We start from the raw sequence: 18366 nt of genomic DNA, 5'->3' as shown, positions 1-18366 counted from the left end.
ATATCTAGCGCCTTTACAAAGAAAAAAATGTTTCTTTTGACGACAAGAAACGCTCCCGCGACCGCCTATCTTTGTGCTCCATGTCTGCAGTCTACCTTCCTGCATCGATGGCCCTGACAGCATTCCTCGCAGATCCTCAACCAGTTCTCCTCACCCCGTGAAACACTTAACGTTGCCACAGGTCCGGTTATCTGTTTTGATCATTTTTTATGAACACTAGTGTTTACGGCCAGGCTTTCCCCTTTAAACATGTTGTGCATTTTCAATGTAGGTGAATTAAACTGGTATGGCTCGGTGATAAACTGTACCCGTTATGGTAAGGATGTGTTCTTAGTTTGTGGCTTCCTTGAAACTTAAGTTGTTTGGTTATAATATGCTAAAATTGTGAATCAAAATGTGAATTATATATTTAGAAGAATATTTATTAATTACGGCAGGTTTTGCAAAGTTTGACACTATATATTATGATCATCGTTCATTCATCTATGAAATCAAATAGGAACAATACCGAAGTTTAGTTTTCCTTAGTCTTTATTTTGGTGGCTAATTAGTGGTTTAAGGTTTCAAGACATTCTATTGGCTATGAGTCCCTAACCAGTCGTTTTGGAATTCGTCCAGGACATTATGTTCTTCTAAGTCTCCCGGGTCTGGTTTATTACGTAGCTTACTTGTAAAAAATAGTAATTAGGCTATTAGTGTATAAGTTTAAGTGTAGTGTTTAAGTAATTGGGATATTTTTAGGTGAAATTCCTAAAAGCTGGATAGGTTAGTGTCACCATCATTTATTTTAAAACTATTACGTTCTAAATAATGCTGTTGTTTCTTGAAATACAGTAAATAAAACAAAAACACACTGTTTATATTTTTGAATATTCATAACAAGTTCGAAAAAGCCTAAGCTAAACTTGATTCCGTGTGTCATTTTAACAAATTTAACGGGTCCAAATTCCTTGACCATTTAATCGTGACACTTTCACTCAACATTATTTGCGGTCAAAAAAGGTAATAGAAGCATGACTGTGACCAAAGATATGGACATTTTATATTTTTATAACATTACACCCGTTATACCAGAATGTGTAGGCAGAAAAGTATGAATTACACTCGTATTACAAAATTTTTTGCCTATTATAATATACCGGACAGGATACAAATCTCCAGATTACTATTAATAATAATCTAATTAATATAAATTACGAAAAGTACTACTATTATACCTTGTCCGAACTGGGAACCGACTCGAAGTCGTGGTCAGCAGTTGGATACTGTGTCGACTGCGCCACAGATGCAGTTTATTATTACTTCACTACACAATATAACACAACTCGCTTTCCTTAGTCTGTCCCTATGTATGATCCTTAGATCTTAAAAACTATGCAACAGATCTTGATGTGGTTAATTAATAGACAGAGTGATTCTAGAAGAATGTTTATGTGCAAAATTGTAAAGGTTTTTTTTTGTAAAATATCGATTTAAATCAGGCGAAGTCGAGGCGCGCCGCTAGTTAAGAATAAAATGTCCACATGAATACTGTTTGCTGCAGTTAAGAGTGTGACATTGTGAAGGTCGAGGTCGATTGGCGCTCTTATGTAAGTTCACACTTTCGATTATGTTAATGAGTTCAAGTTTAACGTTCACAATACTTGGTGAACAGTTTATTTTAAGACTAATTCCGTTGGATATATTGTTGACTGTTGTGTGTTTGATATTATTTGAATTGTAGTTTTATTTGTGCATACAATTTTATCTTTAAAAGATATAAAAAGTGTATTAAGTTCAATGTTATGATTCTCCGATTTAAGTGCTTTTTTGTTTCTCTACATTAGGTTTTGCGCTCACGTAAAGACGAGAAATTTCCTACAGCGTGATGGTAATAAAACATAATGTTTATGAAAATTACATAGACAGCGACAGAGAAAAACATCTATGTTTAACAGTTAATTTAACATTTGCTTTGTCCGAACTGTAGATCTAACCCGAGACCTTGTGCCAACCTATGCACTACCATCAAAACCACAAGACAGTCCAGATGTCAAAAAAACATTAAATAAACTAACTTCAAAATATTAGCATACCTACTCATAAAACCACACAAGAGTCAACGACCAAATATTTTTTAATTAAAAGTTTCGTCACACAGCTCGAACAATTAGGCATTTTCTGTTGCGTTCTAGCGATAGTGAAAACTGTTGCGCTTTCGAGCGTGACTTTGTTTAGATTCAAAGATTGGTATATTCACTATTGTGTACGTTTAGGAATCTCTTCACTTGCATTTTTCAAATTATAAGAAGTGAAGGGAGAAAATTGTTATGCAGTTAAGCCGGTATTATTGTAATAGGATAATTGTGTATTAGGGCAAGTGGAATGCAATTATTTAGATAGTCACGCTACAGTTGTTACAATGTTTGGTTTAAAAGTGAAATTGATAATAATAATAGGTGTACGAAAATTACAATAATTTTGGTATGTACTTGTTTAAATGTTGTATTCAGATTAAAAACGATTTTCTGGTTATGGAGCTTCATAAGTTAATTTGAGTTAATTTGATCTACAAAAATAACACGGAAGCTGCAAACATTATAAATTGGATCAATGAGTTATTATAAATTCCTGCAAGAAATCGTTAGCGTGGAATATCTCTCGAATTCGCACGTTTCCTACTAGCTTCACTCGTAGTCATTCGGTCGGCAAAAATGCTGCAATGCTCGATTCCTTTGACTATCAAACTTTGGTAAAACCAAAACCTATAAGTTATTTACGAACTTAAAAATAGCGCAACATCACTGTATAGGCTTGCTTTTGATGGTGAGGTTTGGTTCTCGGTATATAAATACTGGCAATATAACACTAGAATTCTAGTAGTTGTCTTACTAAGCCATACGCATTCAGTAGCCAATTATGAAACTATGAGGTTTTTGTCCGTTTGAGCATATTTCACGGCTCACTATCAAAAATGCTTGGATACGGGTGGCCTATGCTTTGCAATGCGTAGATGAAGCTGTATAGGACAATGGTGATGATTAAATATTGTATTCCTAGTAGGGATATAATTTACCTACCTAGGTTACCTTATCGTGAAGAAAGAGTAATTAATGTTGAAAGCTAAAGGACTAATACAAATAAATCTAAATAGCTATTATACCTCTTTTTCATAAATCAAGATTTCCGCTCAATTGCTAGCTAATTAGACCTTCAAATTCAACTGCTAAAGTCCCCAAGTCTAACTACAGCCAAATACTCGGAAGTCATGTAAAGACCAGTTTAGTCTCAAAGGCTTTGAAGGTAAGGTTCTCGGTATATGAACAGTGGTAGAACGCTTGGATGCACTGTGCAGACGTCTGATTGTGCAATGTGCACTCGGCAGGTCATTGTGAACTTTCGAGCTATGAGCTGTCTGTGTGCAGTGGAAAATGGACGTTTAGAATGTTCTCAAAAAAGACATTCAGGATTTGGGTATGATAGTTTGCTTTAAAAGTGTTTTAGACTGTTTTCCTAATATAATAATACAGTATAAAATCACACCTTTTTCCCTATAGGAGATGGCAGAGACTAGAGAGCGCCACTTGGTATGATCATTACAAACTAAATATTAATAATAATAAGTTAAATATGATATTTTTTTCTTTCAAGCAAGAAAAATGGCATTACAGTACCTAGATTTGTTTTCATTAGAGCCTACAATATACATAAAGAAATTTATTCACGCGAGCAGGTTGAAAGCGTAATATATAATTAGTCAAATAATTTACACCTCAACAAAATATTAACAAGATATTTTTATAAGCTAAGACAAATAAAAACATTATAAAATAAAAAAAAAATACAAACAAAGTAAAGAATGCGAAACGCATTAGTCCTCGTATCATAAAATTGCATTCTCTGCTAGCATATTCAATTGAAAACAGATCTAAATAGAAAAGCAAAAGCGTATAAAAAAACAATAAAGCAAAGAAAATCTCGTTATAATTAAAGCCAGCGTCACAGTTAGACGGTACAATGCGATTAACTCCTGAATGCAGTTCTTGCTGATTAATCTGATTGTCTGCTAAACGACAGTTTGTTACACTAGCAGTTACTGTTCTGCTCATTGGGTTTCTTTTAAATACGATTTGTTTTAGTTCTAGAAAGATCTACGTCTGGACTTTGACCTCTAGATTTGATTTGCTTTAAGTATTTTAATTGCTCTTTGTATGTTTGTTTCGATTCTTTATGTTGCCAGATCCAAACTTTGAAAACCACTGGTAAAATAACTTTATCTTTTAGTCACAGTTCTATCCTATTTTCTAACACAGCCTACGTCCTTTCGTGGGATGTGTCTATTTCTCTATCTATCTTAATATATCTCTTATGTTAATATGTATAGGTATGGAAGAATAAAAGGGGGTCTCTTTGATATGCATGTAACATCCGAGTCTTCAGCGTCACTTACCACCAGGTGAGTTGGGAGACTAAAGCCTAAGCCAGCATTGAAATAAAAAATAACTGTTTTTATGTTTAACTACAAAAGTCCACGCTTTCTTACGATGAATGAAAATTATAATCATGTCTTTAAACCTATATATAGGAAGAGATACGTGCGTAAACCGCAGCATAAATTGTGTGCGTCGTATACATTCATGTCAAAGTAGTTCAATGGCTTCACACTGACCTATTTCCTATAAACTTTTAGCAACATTGTTGTTATTCTATTCTTAGCAACAAAACACTACGAATGTTGAATGAACTTGGACAAAACTCTCCCAAACTTTGCTAATAAGAGTCGGGATTGACTTCAATCTGATTTAAATTTAATTTAGTTTTTGTTAAGTTTCGCTTACTTTGTGCATTAGAAGGAACTTTTGGACACGTTGACGAGACGATTATTTGATGATTAGATACCAAAGTTTTTTAATGTTGTTGTTGACTTTTTCCTAGACTTATATTTTTGAGCTAACGATAACAGAGCTAAGAATTCAATTGTAAGGCGTTGTATAATGAGTCACACCAATGATTTTTGTTATGAGCATATTTAAAAACTAGGTACTTCAAGGATAAAATATCAGTTTTTATTTTTTTCGTATCTTCAAAAATGACCGAGATATTAAACGTCAAAGTATGGCCTTCGCGCCAAACTCCGGCGAAGCGGCTGCACGGACGTGTGACGTCATCTCGCGACACTGCTATTTCGTCAGTACTTGCCGATACCTACATAGGCTCGTTGCGCTCTCGCGGTTTCGCTTTAAATAATTTGTTTTGCTTATAGTGGACAAACAAAATGGTTAGAAAATATTGTATTGTTCCTATGTGTACTAACTCCAGTGAAAAAACACCCCAAAAATAGTTTTTTCTTTACCATGTAAACTGTTTTATATTTTTGCAAAAGACACCTAATCTAAAACTTAAAGCCCGGTTCAGATACTGTCAAGCGCAAATGTTAAATAGAAGTTTATTGCCTTTTGAACACTTCCTCAAGATCAAGATGCCATATCATGTTCATACCTACCTAGCAATGAACTTCTACTAAACAGTTGATACTATTTAATGAGCAGTTCAATGACCTCACAGGCGGCGGCGAGCCGAGCGCGGCGGTTGAGTTGGCGTTGGTTTTTTGTTTTGAAAAAAGAACCCATGTTTATTAAATCTAATAATATCAAAATTAAAATGTTAGTTTAATTAAAAGTTCTCATTACACACCCAATCATATAAGACTACCTACAGAGTAGATTCATGCGTTCATATGATAGCCATCAACCTGACTAAAGTCAGAGGCAGGGGTGACAATTTTTTTTTTATAATATTATTTTAAAACTATGTTTTCCAAATTTACACTTGGTAGGTACGTAACACTCATTATTTGTAATGCCAGTTGTAACAAACTTTCAATTTTATTGTTAACTACACACGAAAATATTATTAGTAGTATACGAGTTCAACTTTCTTTACCTGGGTCTAGTTGATGATTGTGTGCGTGGCGATCGAGATCGAGGATATCTTAGTGGAGGCTTATTTTACAAAAAACACGATGATTCAATTTATGACACATACACATACACAGACTCTTTAAATATTAAATGTAAATCACTTTTCAAATCAAAACTCCGCATCACCCGCAGTCGAACAAGCGTGTCTGTCGCGACGTGACGTCAGCGCATAGCGCGCGAAGCAACGCAAATTTTAAAAAGCAGTGAAACTTTATAACGCTCTTACTTCGGTAATTTTGACCCGATTTTGATAAAGCAAAAACTATTATTATCAGCATAAGTACACAAATTAAATGCAGTATGTTTAATGGTCATATTTTGATGTGCTGGTGTGACTCATTCCAGGAAAGCTAGTTTTCAGAAACGCAATGAAGTAATAATGAGTTAAAAGTTAGTTAACGGGCACTCGAACAACGCAAAATACATCTTTACAATTTAATACATGATAACGCTTACTTTTTATAAGGGCTTATTTTTATAAGCATTATTTCGTCACACAGATAATAATATTGTGTTTAAACTAGCGTCTAGTAGCCCAAGTTTTAAAACATAAAAAATTGACTGTTAACCATATGTTTGAAGGGAATTGGGAAAAACCTTTTTTAAGAACTTTTAGTATATTCTCTTTATAGCTAAACCATTAATTTATCAAAGCAATCTATCCATTTGCTTATTCAGTGCTAAACTATATAACAATCCGTCTACAAACTTGCATCTAAATTAACTAACAACTCTTGACGTCTGAGTGCGGTTTGTAAACTATACGACGTTTGGACGTACTCACACTTGAGATGTACTTAAACTTTGAGTGTAGGATACTATAGAGTTGAGACTTAGTTATCTGTAGTATGTCTATTTTAGAATTTGTAGAAGGAATTTTGCTAATTAATGGACAGTCTGGCAACTTTTATCTGAATTGATAGGTAGGTACCTATTCTAGATTGTTGTATAATACCTAAGTACCTACCTAAGAATTTATTAAGATCATCACGTTTTCAAACTGTTAATTTTATTTGTTTTCTTATTGGAGGAAGACCTGTCAAAATTGATTGCACCGACTAGTACCACTACCAGACTACCAGTCTTTTCGGTAAAAAAAAGTTAACTTCTATACCTTTGTTTCCAATTTAGACTACAGCCAAAAACGTTCGGACGATTTTTATTCTAGGTGGATTTAAAAGCATTCAGAAACTAAAAGAAAATGAAATGAAAACGTATTCACAATAATTTACATTCCAGTAAAAAATATGTATTGTCCATAACAAAGAACACCAAAACATCGAGATAAAAGATATCATTTCAAAAATCACAATAAGCTTCTGAAATTCCAATTTAAAGTCGCAAAATCCACGCAAAGATAAATGCTTATAACTATTCGATTATGGTCTTATAATGGTTTTCAAAAATATCTTTTACGATTTAAAATAAAAAGCGTTATTGTACGCATTACAAAAGTAATATCGCCGCTTGAATTGTTTCGGATATAACTTTATGGCCTTTTAAATATTAACTGCTCAATATCAGTGGCGATTTTTGGTAAAAATATAAGTTTGAGCCGAGCGGTAAGCGTATGATCGCTGATATGCATTTAAATATCGATATAAAATGTATTAAAGTTTTAAATTAAGATGCCGCTTGCTGCCTAAAATGACTGGTTTTAAGTTTTGCGTGCCCGCAATGATTTTGTTGCGAATTCTTTTTAATCTTTTAGTATAATCTTGGTAGTGCGTGTGGTGCTATAATGATGGTGGCCACGCAACTATAACTATCAAGATTTGATTATGTGTTCTGTTAGCGCTATTACTTAACTATGTGAACTACAAATAGATGTCACGAGGCTAGGCTACCAATTTCGTGTTTGATATTTTTATGTTACTGTATACAAACGAAAAACTTACAATTGGATTTTAAAACAACGAGTTTTCTCTCATACTTTTGTTTTTTATAGACTTTAAGTCAAACGATAAATTAAATCACAGGTTCCCAAACTGAGCGAGACCTCCCCCTAGAGAACGCTGAAGACATTGAAGGAGCGGTAGTGAGTCCAATGACAAATGATAAATAACAAGAAAACAAATAATATAAACATCGAGTAAATTAGCACAATGTCACACTTTCGATTACTATAAGGACTTTTCAATCGGTAAAGCCTACTTCGAGAAATGACGCAATAACCCGTGTGAAATCAGCACGGCAGATTCCTTATAAAGAAGCGATATTTTTGTAATTTCACTTTTGATTCTCAATTTTATGGACACTTATCAACATTACTTAAGGTGCGGTTTCGTGGACAACCTTTAAGCCCAATAATAAATCTATCTGCAGTTGCAAAGGCGATACTAAATTAGATTTGCAGACTAAGATCTATCATTATTTCTTAGCGTGGGCTTTAACTTGAATTTATTGATTTATCTATTTCGAAATTCTAAAATGAGCCTAAAGCTGATTCTGGTTAATCCCTCGAGAAAAAGCAGGCACAAAATTACATGCATAGATACATAAAATCATAACTTTTTGAAGTTATGAAGCTAATTGATAAACACTTGAGTACCTAGAGGTACATATGTATGATAGTCCATTCTAATTAAATTGAATTACTGTGTTGACGCAAAGGCTCACTCAAAAAAAATGGTAAACAGTATCAAATTGCTATTAGGTACATACTTTCTGAATACTATGAAATGATCGCCGTGTCTCCAAAACCCAACTGCAAGTCTTGCACATTTCACAGTTGCATTAAAACCACACCTTTACCACCCACTTGAACAGTTACATGATTATTTATAGGACGCTCAAAATATATTTTGCTTAAAACGTATTTATTATGTTGTCGGACAACCCCGAAACCTCGATCCTCCGACGTTTTGGGATTCTGCAGCTTATGATGCGAGAACGGTTCTTTTGATGTATAAAAGAAAAGCTATAGATGTATCAAACTAAATGATTATCAAAGTTTTTCTTCAATCTTAAACAACCTAAACTCTCTGCAACCAAACCCAGTAGTAGATAACACGCCTATTATACCCGAAAGTGTAGTCAGAACGCCATGAACAACGTTAGTCCCATATAATAGGGATAAGCAAACTCCGAATTACTATTAAGAATAGTCCGATATTATTAGAAAAAGACCAATAGCACTTTGTCGCACTTGGGAATTGGACTCGGGACTTCATAATCAGCAGTCGGACACAGCGCTACAGAAGCAGCTTACTTGATAATAATATATGGATAAATATAACAATTTTGGATTTTCACAGACTAAACATTTCTACTCTTTTAGTCTATTTCCCGGTATATCAGTCTAGTAACAAAGAATTATTATATTTCTACAACTGTACCCAACGGTGTTAGAATACTAATAATGAAGGATATTTGGTGTGAGTTATTGTGATAGGATCAGTTCGTAAGTGATTTATTGACGTGTACCCTGTCTGTTGTCCGGACGTGGGGGGGAAATAGGCGATAATTTGAAACGATCAGAATGATCGTGATATAATGGAGCTGGTATTTTGAACGTTATTTATCATATAGGTTTCAGCATATTGTTGGCTTAGTGGCGTAGTGGTTTATGTGGCAAAAGTGGTAGAGAGTTACCTAATAGGGCGAAGGTCTTGGATTCGATTCCACAGCAAACAAATATTATTCCGGTTAACAAATAGTGGTGTCGGCTCTGATTGTACTTTGTGTCTATTGTTGGAATGTTTGGGAAAAACCCACGATACAAAGTTTGGGCGAGAGTTGCCCTTCAAAAGAAAGAATCTTCGAAGAAGTAGTGTTTCTGTGTGTGGTCAATGGTCAATGGTCTCCCATACACTATTATACTTCGCTATCCGCAGCCGGTTGATTCTGGATATAGAAGTCCATAACATTGCACTAATACAGAATTGATATAGGACTTTGTTTTATTATAATATATTGTGCTTAATTAGTGAATTGTAAATTGCATGATATATCCGTTGTTGAGGTTAGTTGGTCAAAGATTTTAAAGACTGTGTATTGTTTACTAGAAATTTTCTCTATTAGGCTGGTAGAAACAGTTAAAAAATTGTCTCAAACGGAACAAAAGTTGACAAAACTACTCAAAATTCGCATCCTAGGCAATTATAACAGTTAATTGATACAATTAAATTAAAAACGTTTTGCTAAATATACATAAAACGGTAATTATTTTAATTAAATACAAAAAGGTTTGTAGTTTTGATCTCACGATACAGTTTCCATAACTTTTGTCAACTTGGGAGGTTAAATACTTGAAAATACAGTTTCGAAATGTATATGGTCATTAAGACAATTAATACGGGGTTTTCTATATTTTATTATTTGTAATTTAAATAGACCAATGGACCTTCATATTATAGCCTTGGTAATATTACGTTAAAAATACCCATTCCGCCATTAATAATACCATTGACCATGATCATCCCAAATGGAACGAAAGCTATCAATGAGAAACTTCTGGAAAGTTGTAAATTATTATATTATTAATAGATAAACGATAAAAGTACCCGATACTAAAATCCAAGCAATTTTCATAAATCTACGTAATTGAGGCGAGTTAGAGCCGTACGTAAAATGGCCGGTAAACCACGCTAGATGCATTAAACGTACAATATAGACCACTTTCTCATTCAAATAATATTTTATTACTCTACTTTTGTAGCTTAATGCAATTCATCGGATTTGATGATGTGACGCGTCCATTCCGAGTTGCGCTCTCCCGTCGATCTGTGGGTTAAGCAATGCTCGGCGCGGTCATCTTATAGATGGGCGACCACATATTGTTTTTTTTAAGCTGATCGTCTTCGTGATTGGAGGGCCACGTAAAAAGACGGTCCGGTCTCGGTTGTTGTCTATGAACATAATAGTCGTTAAGCCATGTCAAAAGTTATTCAGACCGCTTGAACAGATTAGATACTAGGTTTACCACTAAACATACGATAAAATAAATAAAAATAAACTCTACTTCTGTATCTAAACGCAATTCATCGGATTTGATTTGAAAAGTTTTGAAAGTAAGTGGCTCGGAGACTTGGAGCCGCGAATTCCGATCTGTTTGTTTATTTACACTCTTTTGATTCGATGTTTCGCAGATTAGAAACTTTTTAGAACTTGCCAAGTTGAAAATCCCTGGGATTTTGTCGGCGTTCTGATGACATTATTCCTAAAGTTGTGTTTAAAGAACATTAGACGCTGTTCAAAGTTAATGTTTTGATGATATTGTAAGATTTATAAGGTGGTGCTATGCTTTTAAATTAACTCATTTTGATTCTATGGAGTTGAAGGGAATGTTTCTTTTCAAGAAAGGTAGAGTAGGTAACAAGTAAGTAGAGTAAGGAATTGGTAAGTTTTAAGTTCCAAAAAAGAAGTATCGTAATCTAATCCCGGTAATAAGTAGTGTAAACAATAATATAATCAGAGAAATATAAGTCGAATATCTGAACACTTATGTTTATTTAACTAATTTAGTATATGAATTAAATATAATAGCATGTATCCTAGTTCTTAAAAACGATTACGTTCAGAACTAAAAAACCAATAACTATCCAATAAAGACATGCTAGAAAACGAAAAACGGCTTCAAAATCTCCTAAATAAAGTAAGATAGCTACACTATTTCATTGAATTCTAAGCCAAGACGTAAACTCCCGTGAAAGGGTAACAACCTCACGCTGCATGCAAGCTTCAGTTTCATTCAATACGATTGCATGTGAGGTCTGTGAGACTAGGGGAAACAGGTCGCCCATTCATGGTTGTAAGTGCTATGTGACTTCTTATACAAATGTTGGAGTTTTCTTTACTTTTTGTTTGTTTTTTTAAGGGTAGTTTAGTGATAGATTTTGTTAAGTTGATTTGGATGTCAGATTTTATCAAAATGCTTTCATTGATTTTTTTTATGTATTAGGTAGATGTTTAGTTTACTAAAACCCTTTGAAAAAAGATTTGGTACTAAGAAGTGATTCTAGAGTTTTTTTATTCCCTACCTTGTTTATCATTTTTTGTTATTTTTAGTTAGATTTTAATCGATCTATCCATTCAATAAGTTTAGTATTTAATGGATAATGTGGATTAATAAAGATAAAAGAAACGTACCTAATAAGAAACTACTGATTTAACTATACAAACACGAAAGCCTTACTTATCTCAGTGAAGTTAGGGATACTAACAAAGACTTTAATTTCCTATGACTATAAATATTATTAAAATCGTTCTAGCCAGCTGCAGGAAATTAGCTAGCCATCTTCGAATGCAAATGCAAGTAGTTAGCACCTCATTAAACTTAAAAGGCAGTAGTCAAAAGTGTAAAGAGAATTGACAAGTGAGTTTACGATGTGCGAGGAAAACGTTACTTTGTTTTGTATTTACGGTTTGTAAATCTTGAGATATTTTCTTCAAGTGCTGACTATGAATATTAAAATGCACTTTTAATTTGTGAGGACACGAATAAGTATACTTTCGATGACCGGATAATCTTTATAAGTATAACAACAAAATTAAAATACCAACGATCTTATTTTTTGATTTAACGTAAGTAAGTAACGTCATTTTAAGTTATTTTTCTGAACAGTCGGTTATCGTGGCTTAAGTACACATATTACGAGTTTCTAGTTACCCTACTGACTCTACAATTTTTCTTTCTTATTATGGTAGATTATGATTATGTAAACTACTATCCTAGCTTTACAGAGAAAATATGCGAGCCAAAACCTCATCAGGAGTAAAAAATGTTAACATTTAGTACATTGATTATTCAATTTCACTTACATAAAAAAACTGTGCTTCACGAATTACAAGGAATCGTAAGTACGTATAATTGATGGCCATATTGATTGAGGAAAGTACAACCTTTCATCCGACAAAAAACGCAAAACAACACAATTGGCAGATGCAACAACAGGTTTTTAAACAAGGCGAAGGAAAATTACTGTCCCTGAAACATCTGGTCCCACTGACCCTATAACACGATGACACTGCCTTAATTTATGACCATTTAAAGCCGGTATTCGGGACGAAATAAAAATACGTTAGGTTATCGATGCTTCGAAAGTTATGACGGGGTACTTTATTCCGATTTCAGTGAGATTTGAGTAGCTCATTGCTTTTTATGTTTATGGGAATGGGAATTAAAGGATAATCGTGAATTTTAAACTTTTGCGGTGTATGAGATATAGGTTGTATTATATTAAAGAAATATATTTGTAAGTTTGTTTACTGAAGTAATTTTTGGAAGAATTATGTGGGTAACTTGTAAATCGCTCGGAACATAGAGCGTTTGTAGCGCAGTGGTTAAAGTGATGGCTTGACCGTGCCACAAAGAAGATCGTAAGTTATAATCCTATGTATAAAAGGTTGTTATAATATGTTCTTTGTATCCGGGAATTAAAGACTTGTTAAATTCCCCAGATCACCAGTTTAATAATAATAATTTGTGCGGTTGACTTGAATGTCTGTTCTAAAAAACGAATGCTCTATTTTAACACATATCTGTTACGATTTTATGGACAATTATTTATTATCGTAAGTTCACCTTATACCTACGAGAAGTATCTAACACTCAAAAAACTACCCTAAAAATAATTTATTAGGTATGTAATATGAAATATTTTTTTTAAGCTTGTAAATATAACTTACCGGCAAGTAAAAATCCTCTGCCTTTTTCCTTAACCGTGGTATTCTTGTCTTCACTACGCAACTGATTCCAGGCATGTTGCACTCCATTCCTATGATACTTTGTCTTCGCACTCCGACAATCAGCATGAACAATAACTAACACCACTAATAATATCACTTTGTAACAATCCGATTTCGAGCACATTTTAATCTTTTCATAATTGTAAATAGAAATATTTTTGCAAAAAAATATTCATTTCACTTCATTTACGATAACACATAATTTTTATAAAAACTTTTTCCGAGGAAAATATTTCGTTTCGCGCGCTAAGTTCGCATAGACCATTTTGATGCGCGCGGCGCATGCGCGGTGTCGTCGGTCACACTGCCGTTTGGATACGCGCACGTTCTAAAACCCAGAAAAGTCTTGCAGTGATAGTGAGTTCGGATACTTTTTTTACTATTTTTCTTTTTTGCCGTCTTGAGTTTTTTAGCGGTGTTCTATTTTTAACTACTTTTATTTTCGTTCAATGTATGTTGAATGGTCGTTCATCTCAAAGATGTTGCATTAAGATTAGAACATGGATTTCAGTAAAGATCAATTGTAGAAGAATAGGTAAGTGATTAGCAAATCGCATGAGCTACTCAATCGCGATCGGTGCAAGAGAATTAGATCGAGATACCAGCTGGAATGTTAATTAATAAGGACAGGTATATGATTGAAATTCACGAGCCTATCGGTGCTATTTATGTCTACGCTCCATGCAGGTACTAGTCTCACTTAGAATAAAATACCTACTATGTGAAAATTTATACAGAAAATGGATTTCATTCGTAAAGTGGTTTTTACAGTTTACGTGTTTCATTTTTAAAGAATCAAAGGCAACCTTAAATTCCTATGTTATAATATTTTCGTCAAATAAAAAGGTGCTTACTGACTTCCTATTTCTTCTTTTTAATTAAAAATAGATAAGTATTTATTGAAAATCGCGATCGCGATAAATTAAAGTTTGTGATGTAAACTAGGAGTTCTGCTTCCTTCCTTAATTATATCATGCGTGGTTTAAATTAATTGGCTTTCCTAATTGGTTAAGACATAAATCACAGATTTTAATCAGTTACATCTCACGTTAGCGACTTATTTAATTCGAAGAAAAAATATGAAATTAATTTATTATAAAAAACCTACAGTTTTAAGATTTTATATGAAACTTGAACGATTATTATTATGTATCATAGCTAAATATATCACTGACACGACGTACCGTCTTATAGGTAGGTACTAGAAAATGACTTTTGAACGAAAACTAATTTTTGAGATCAATACCACTCTAAAACTCACCGAACACCAAAAAAAACATCATCATAATAATAAAAAACTACCGTGACCAAACCCACACACCGACATCCGCATGTAGGTACCGAAAAATAAAGAAAAGTGTGGGCACTTTGTATCGAGAACCACATTCGTTTTATTTTTCCTATTGCGTGCGCGTACTGGCTACATAGAGCGCTTTCTCTAATTACTTTGGCAACTCGCGTCCACAGGATATGGCCGCTTACATTTGTAGAACGAAACTATTAAATACTTAGGTCCGTCATTACCTTTATGCGGTATAATCTGATGCTGCCTATGATCTTGACGGCATAAATGCTAATTTATGTAGGAAATCCGTATTTCACTTGAATTTATTTATAAGATACCTCTCTGGATGGACTACTTAGTATGTATTTAGTAGGGAATATCGTTGGTACCTATACCTAGGAACTGAATTTGTGTTTATCCTGTTCAGTGGTTAAATCTATTAATATGGATGTCAGATGTTATAAGGTCAAGAGGAAAACTACCAAAGACATAATTTGGACATTCCTACTTCATGATTTAAAGTTTGTCAAGATTTAAATAATTACCATTTTTTTGTATGATTAATGTTGTCAAAAGTCCTATTCAAGAGCAAGACACTCGACATAAAGAGAGAGCATAATATATGATGTTTTAAAGGTACCTATATCTACCTTGAAGCGATTTATGTTGCAGTACAATGGTACCTACCTACTTTCTAGAAAATATAAACAAAATAGACCCTAAAGATGTAGATTATAGTCCATTATTAGATAAATACTAGCGATAAACAATCATTTGTGGTACATCAGAAAGTCTCAAGGAAAAGGTTGAGCAGTTCCATTTGGAGGTTAAACAGTTTATTCTATTTTTGTCTAATATAATTCTTAGGAAATACCAGGTCAATGCACCCTTAGATGGCGTTATAATTGGTGATGAGTGAAAATCTTGACTAACTCTCGTTTATATGGAAAGACATAATAACACTAATTTGATATTAACTATGTTGATTATTAGAAATTAAATTGTGTCTTATTAGAACTTTCGAATGATGAATAATGATGGCACTACTCGACTAAGCAGTACCTATTGCCAAACAAACCAAAAATTATAAAAAAAATGATTTTACTTACATATTGACTTAAGTTAATTTGTTACCTTCCTGAAACGTCTGCAATAGATCAATCATGTTGATTCACATGACTGTTTTTGATAACGCAAGGCACCGGTGTTTTTATTTGCAATCAATGGTTTAGACATCATCAAATTTATAATTATTTAACATGCAGGTCAACTAGTCAACCCTACCGGTTTATTTGCATTTCTAGCTTATCAATAATAATTACCCTTCACACTCGACTCGAAGATAGGACATTACTTACTTAAGTAAATAAGTTTACCTTTCATCATAACCTAAGGCCTAGATTACAAGTACCTACCTATATACCTAATCATTGTTCAAAGTTTCCGATACAAAATATTCCAATATTCTGCTAATATCGCAAAGTTTCGTGCGCATCATAATCTGGATTACGTATAATAGGTGCCTTATGCCTGCATGCTTTGTTATTAATTGATATTGAAAATACCTGCGCTGCTACTAGCAGCAAAATATTTCCGCATTGAGGTATTATACTTGCCTACTTATTATGAGTTAAAATAAGTAATATAAGGGACTCTATATGAAGATACTATAAAGATACAAATAGGTACCTGTATTCCGAGAAAGAATGACATTTTTGACTCCTAACTACGTATCTATTTATAATGTAGTTTATCTCATAGGACCGTGAACACCTAATACGGCTTTTTAACGTGAAAATCCGTTACTTTAAAATAATAATCATGTATTTAACTTAACGGATAACGGTACCAACAGATTTGGACATATTACATACCCTATTTGGATAATTCCTAAAAGAGATAGGCATAATTATTAGAGAAAACTCTCTCTTTCTAATTTAATAGATGTACGCGTAAATTAGTAGACATGATATAGCACATACCTACATAGATAATGGGCCCTGTCACGTGGAACTCGAGATAATAATTATATACTCATTAGACGTTGCGTGTACAAGCGAAAGGAGCCTCACTTTCCGAATACATCGAGTTAATTGTACATAATAATTCTGTTTTGGATTAAAGAGCGAAGTTTTCTTGCTTTTCTTATACTATTGGTATTGTTCTGGTTATTAGACCTAATTAATAAAAACGAAAAACTACACGTACTTCTTTAGCACGTAGCAAACTAAAAGCCTAACCTCTCTCGGCAAAAGACACGGGTCAAGCAGACATAATAAATGACTTAAATTGACTCACCACCTACAGTAACTGTTTCTAAGATAGTTTATTATAAACGTAGGGTTAACGAATTTTTCCACTAATTTATATTATGGCCAAAGCAATTGCAATACAGCACCATCCGTGATTTAAGTATATGCAGACTTAAAATTATTCGCGTTATTATGCAAAATTATTCGACTTCCCCAGTCGATAATTCAGTTTCTTGTCGTCCGCGTCTGCTGCAAGACGTACTTAGATAAGTAATAAATAGATCAGATAAGCAGATCTATTTATTGCTTGCATACGTCTACAAACATTGATGAAGTAAAAAAACATAGGAATTTGTTACCAAGTTATGTGCTTTGTGGAAACCAATTGCTCTCAGCTCTATATACAAGCATCTATTCCTCCCTTTCTCCAGTCCACACTTAGCTAATTACATCTAAGAAAGATCGACACCTGCCCTGTACACGTGCCCAAACGTTTTACCTCCAATTTTCCTTAACGAGCCAGCGAAGAAGTGATTATTCTCCCTTTTGATACCAAGACCCTTCGTTCCCGCCACTCGTTATTATTCCACGCACAAAGTCATGGTTTTTAAATTCGAGAGGTTTTTTGTTATTTTAAATTGAATAGGCGGTTGGGCAGTATTGTATAGATAGGTAGGGTAACTTTTCGGCTTGGGTGAAATCTGACTTGCGTTTAAAACTCAAGTTAAAACAAAATTTTAATCTTTAGAGCAGACATACGTTAATATTTTCTGTTTTCTTCCAAATTTCTACGTAGCTTTACCTATGAACAAAGTTGTTCGAGCTGTCCAAGGGACAAGGCACTGAGTACTTTTACCTAAGTCCAGAATTTTATTTAACCCTAAGGCACAAAGCTAGACGAAATTGCCAAAAAAATATTGCCGTTTAAAAATGACACAGCTAACTTTCGTTAAAGCTTGTTCATCGCACTAATCGTTTAGATATTAGCTGACTAGCGAGTTTACAGTGCTACATATAGTTGCAGAGCAACCAATTAAACTGGTTACTTCTTACTACCATTTTTACTAACTGTAACTAATCAGACTACATACATCGTCACGAATTACTTTATATCCTCGGGCTAACAACCCCAAATACGTAATAACAGAGTTCAACTACATAACAACAGTGTCAAATACAG

The 18366-nt window shown here is 33.7% G+C and overlaps 1 protein-coding gene across 2 annotated transcripts in view; it reads right to left on the bottom strand.

Annotated features, from left to right (window-relative positions):
- The window catches only part of LOC142979340 (uncharacterized), a 51667-nt gene extending 37726 nt beyond the window's left edge, over positions 1-13941 (bottom strand). For both annotated transcript variants that reach the window (XM_076124199.1, XM_076124200.1), the window contains exon 1: positions 13590-13941. In XM_076124199.1, the coding sequence (XP_075980314.1) occupies positions 13590-13773 (184 nt within the window). In that variant the 5' untranslated portion in view covers positions 13774-13941. The remainder of the gene's footprint in view (positions 1-13589) is intronic.
- Positions 13942-18366: the final 4425 nt, after the last annotated feature.

Source organism: Anticarsia gemmatalis, chromosome 16 (assembly GCF_050436995.1).
Source record: "Anticarsia gemmatalis isolate Benzon Research Colony breed Stoneville strain chromosome 16, ilAntGemm2 primary, whole genome shotgun sequence".
Classification (NCBI taxonomy): Eukaryota; Metazoa; Arthropoda; class Insecta; order Lepidoptera; family Erebidae; genus Anticarsia; species Anticarsia gemmatalis.
The sequence above is the reverse complement of the archived record's forward strand: the minus strand, read 5'-3'. Positions and strand labels throughout refer to the sequence as shown.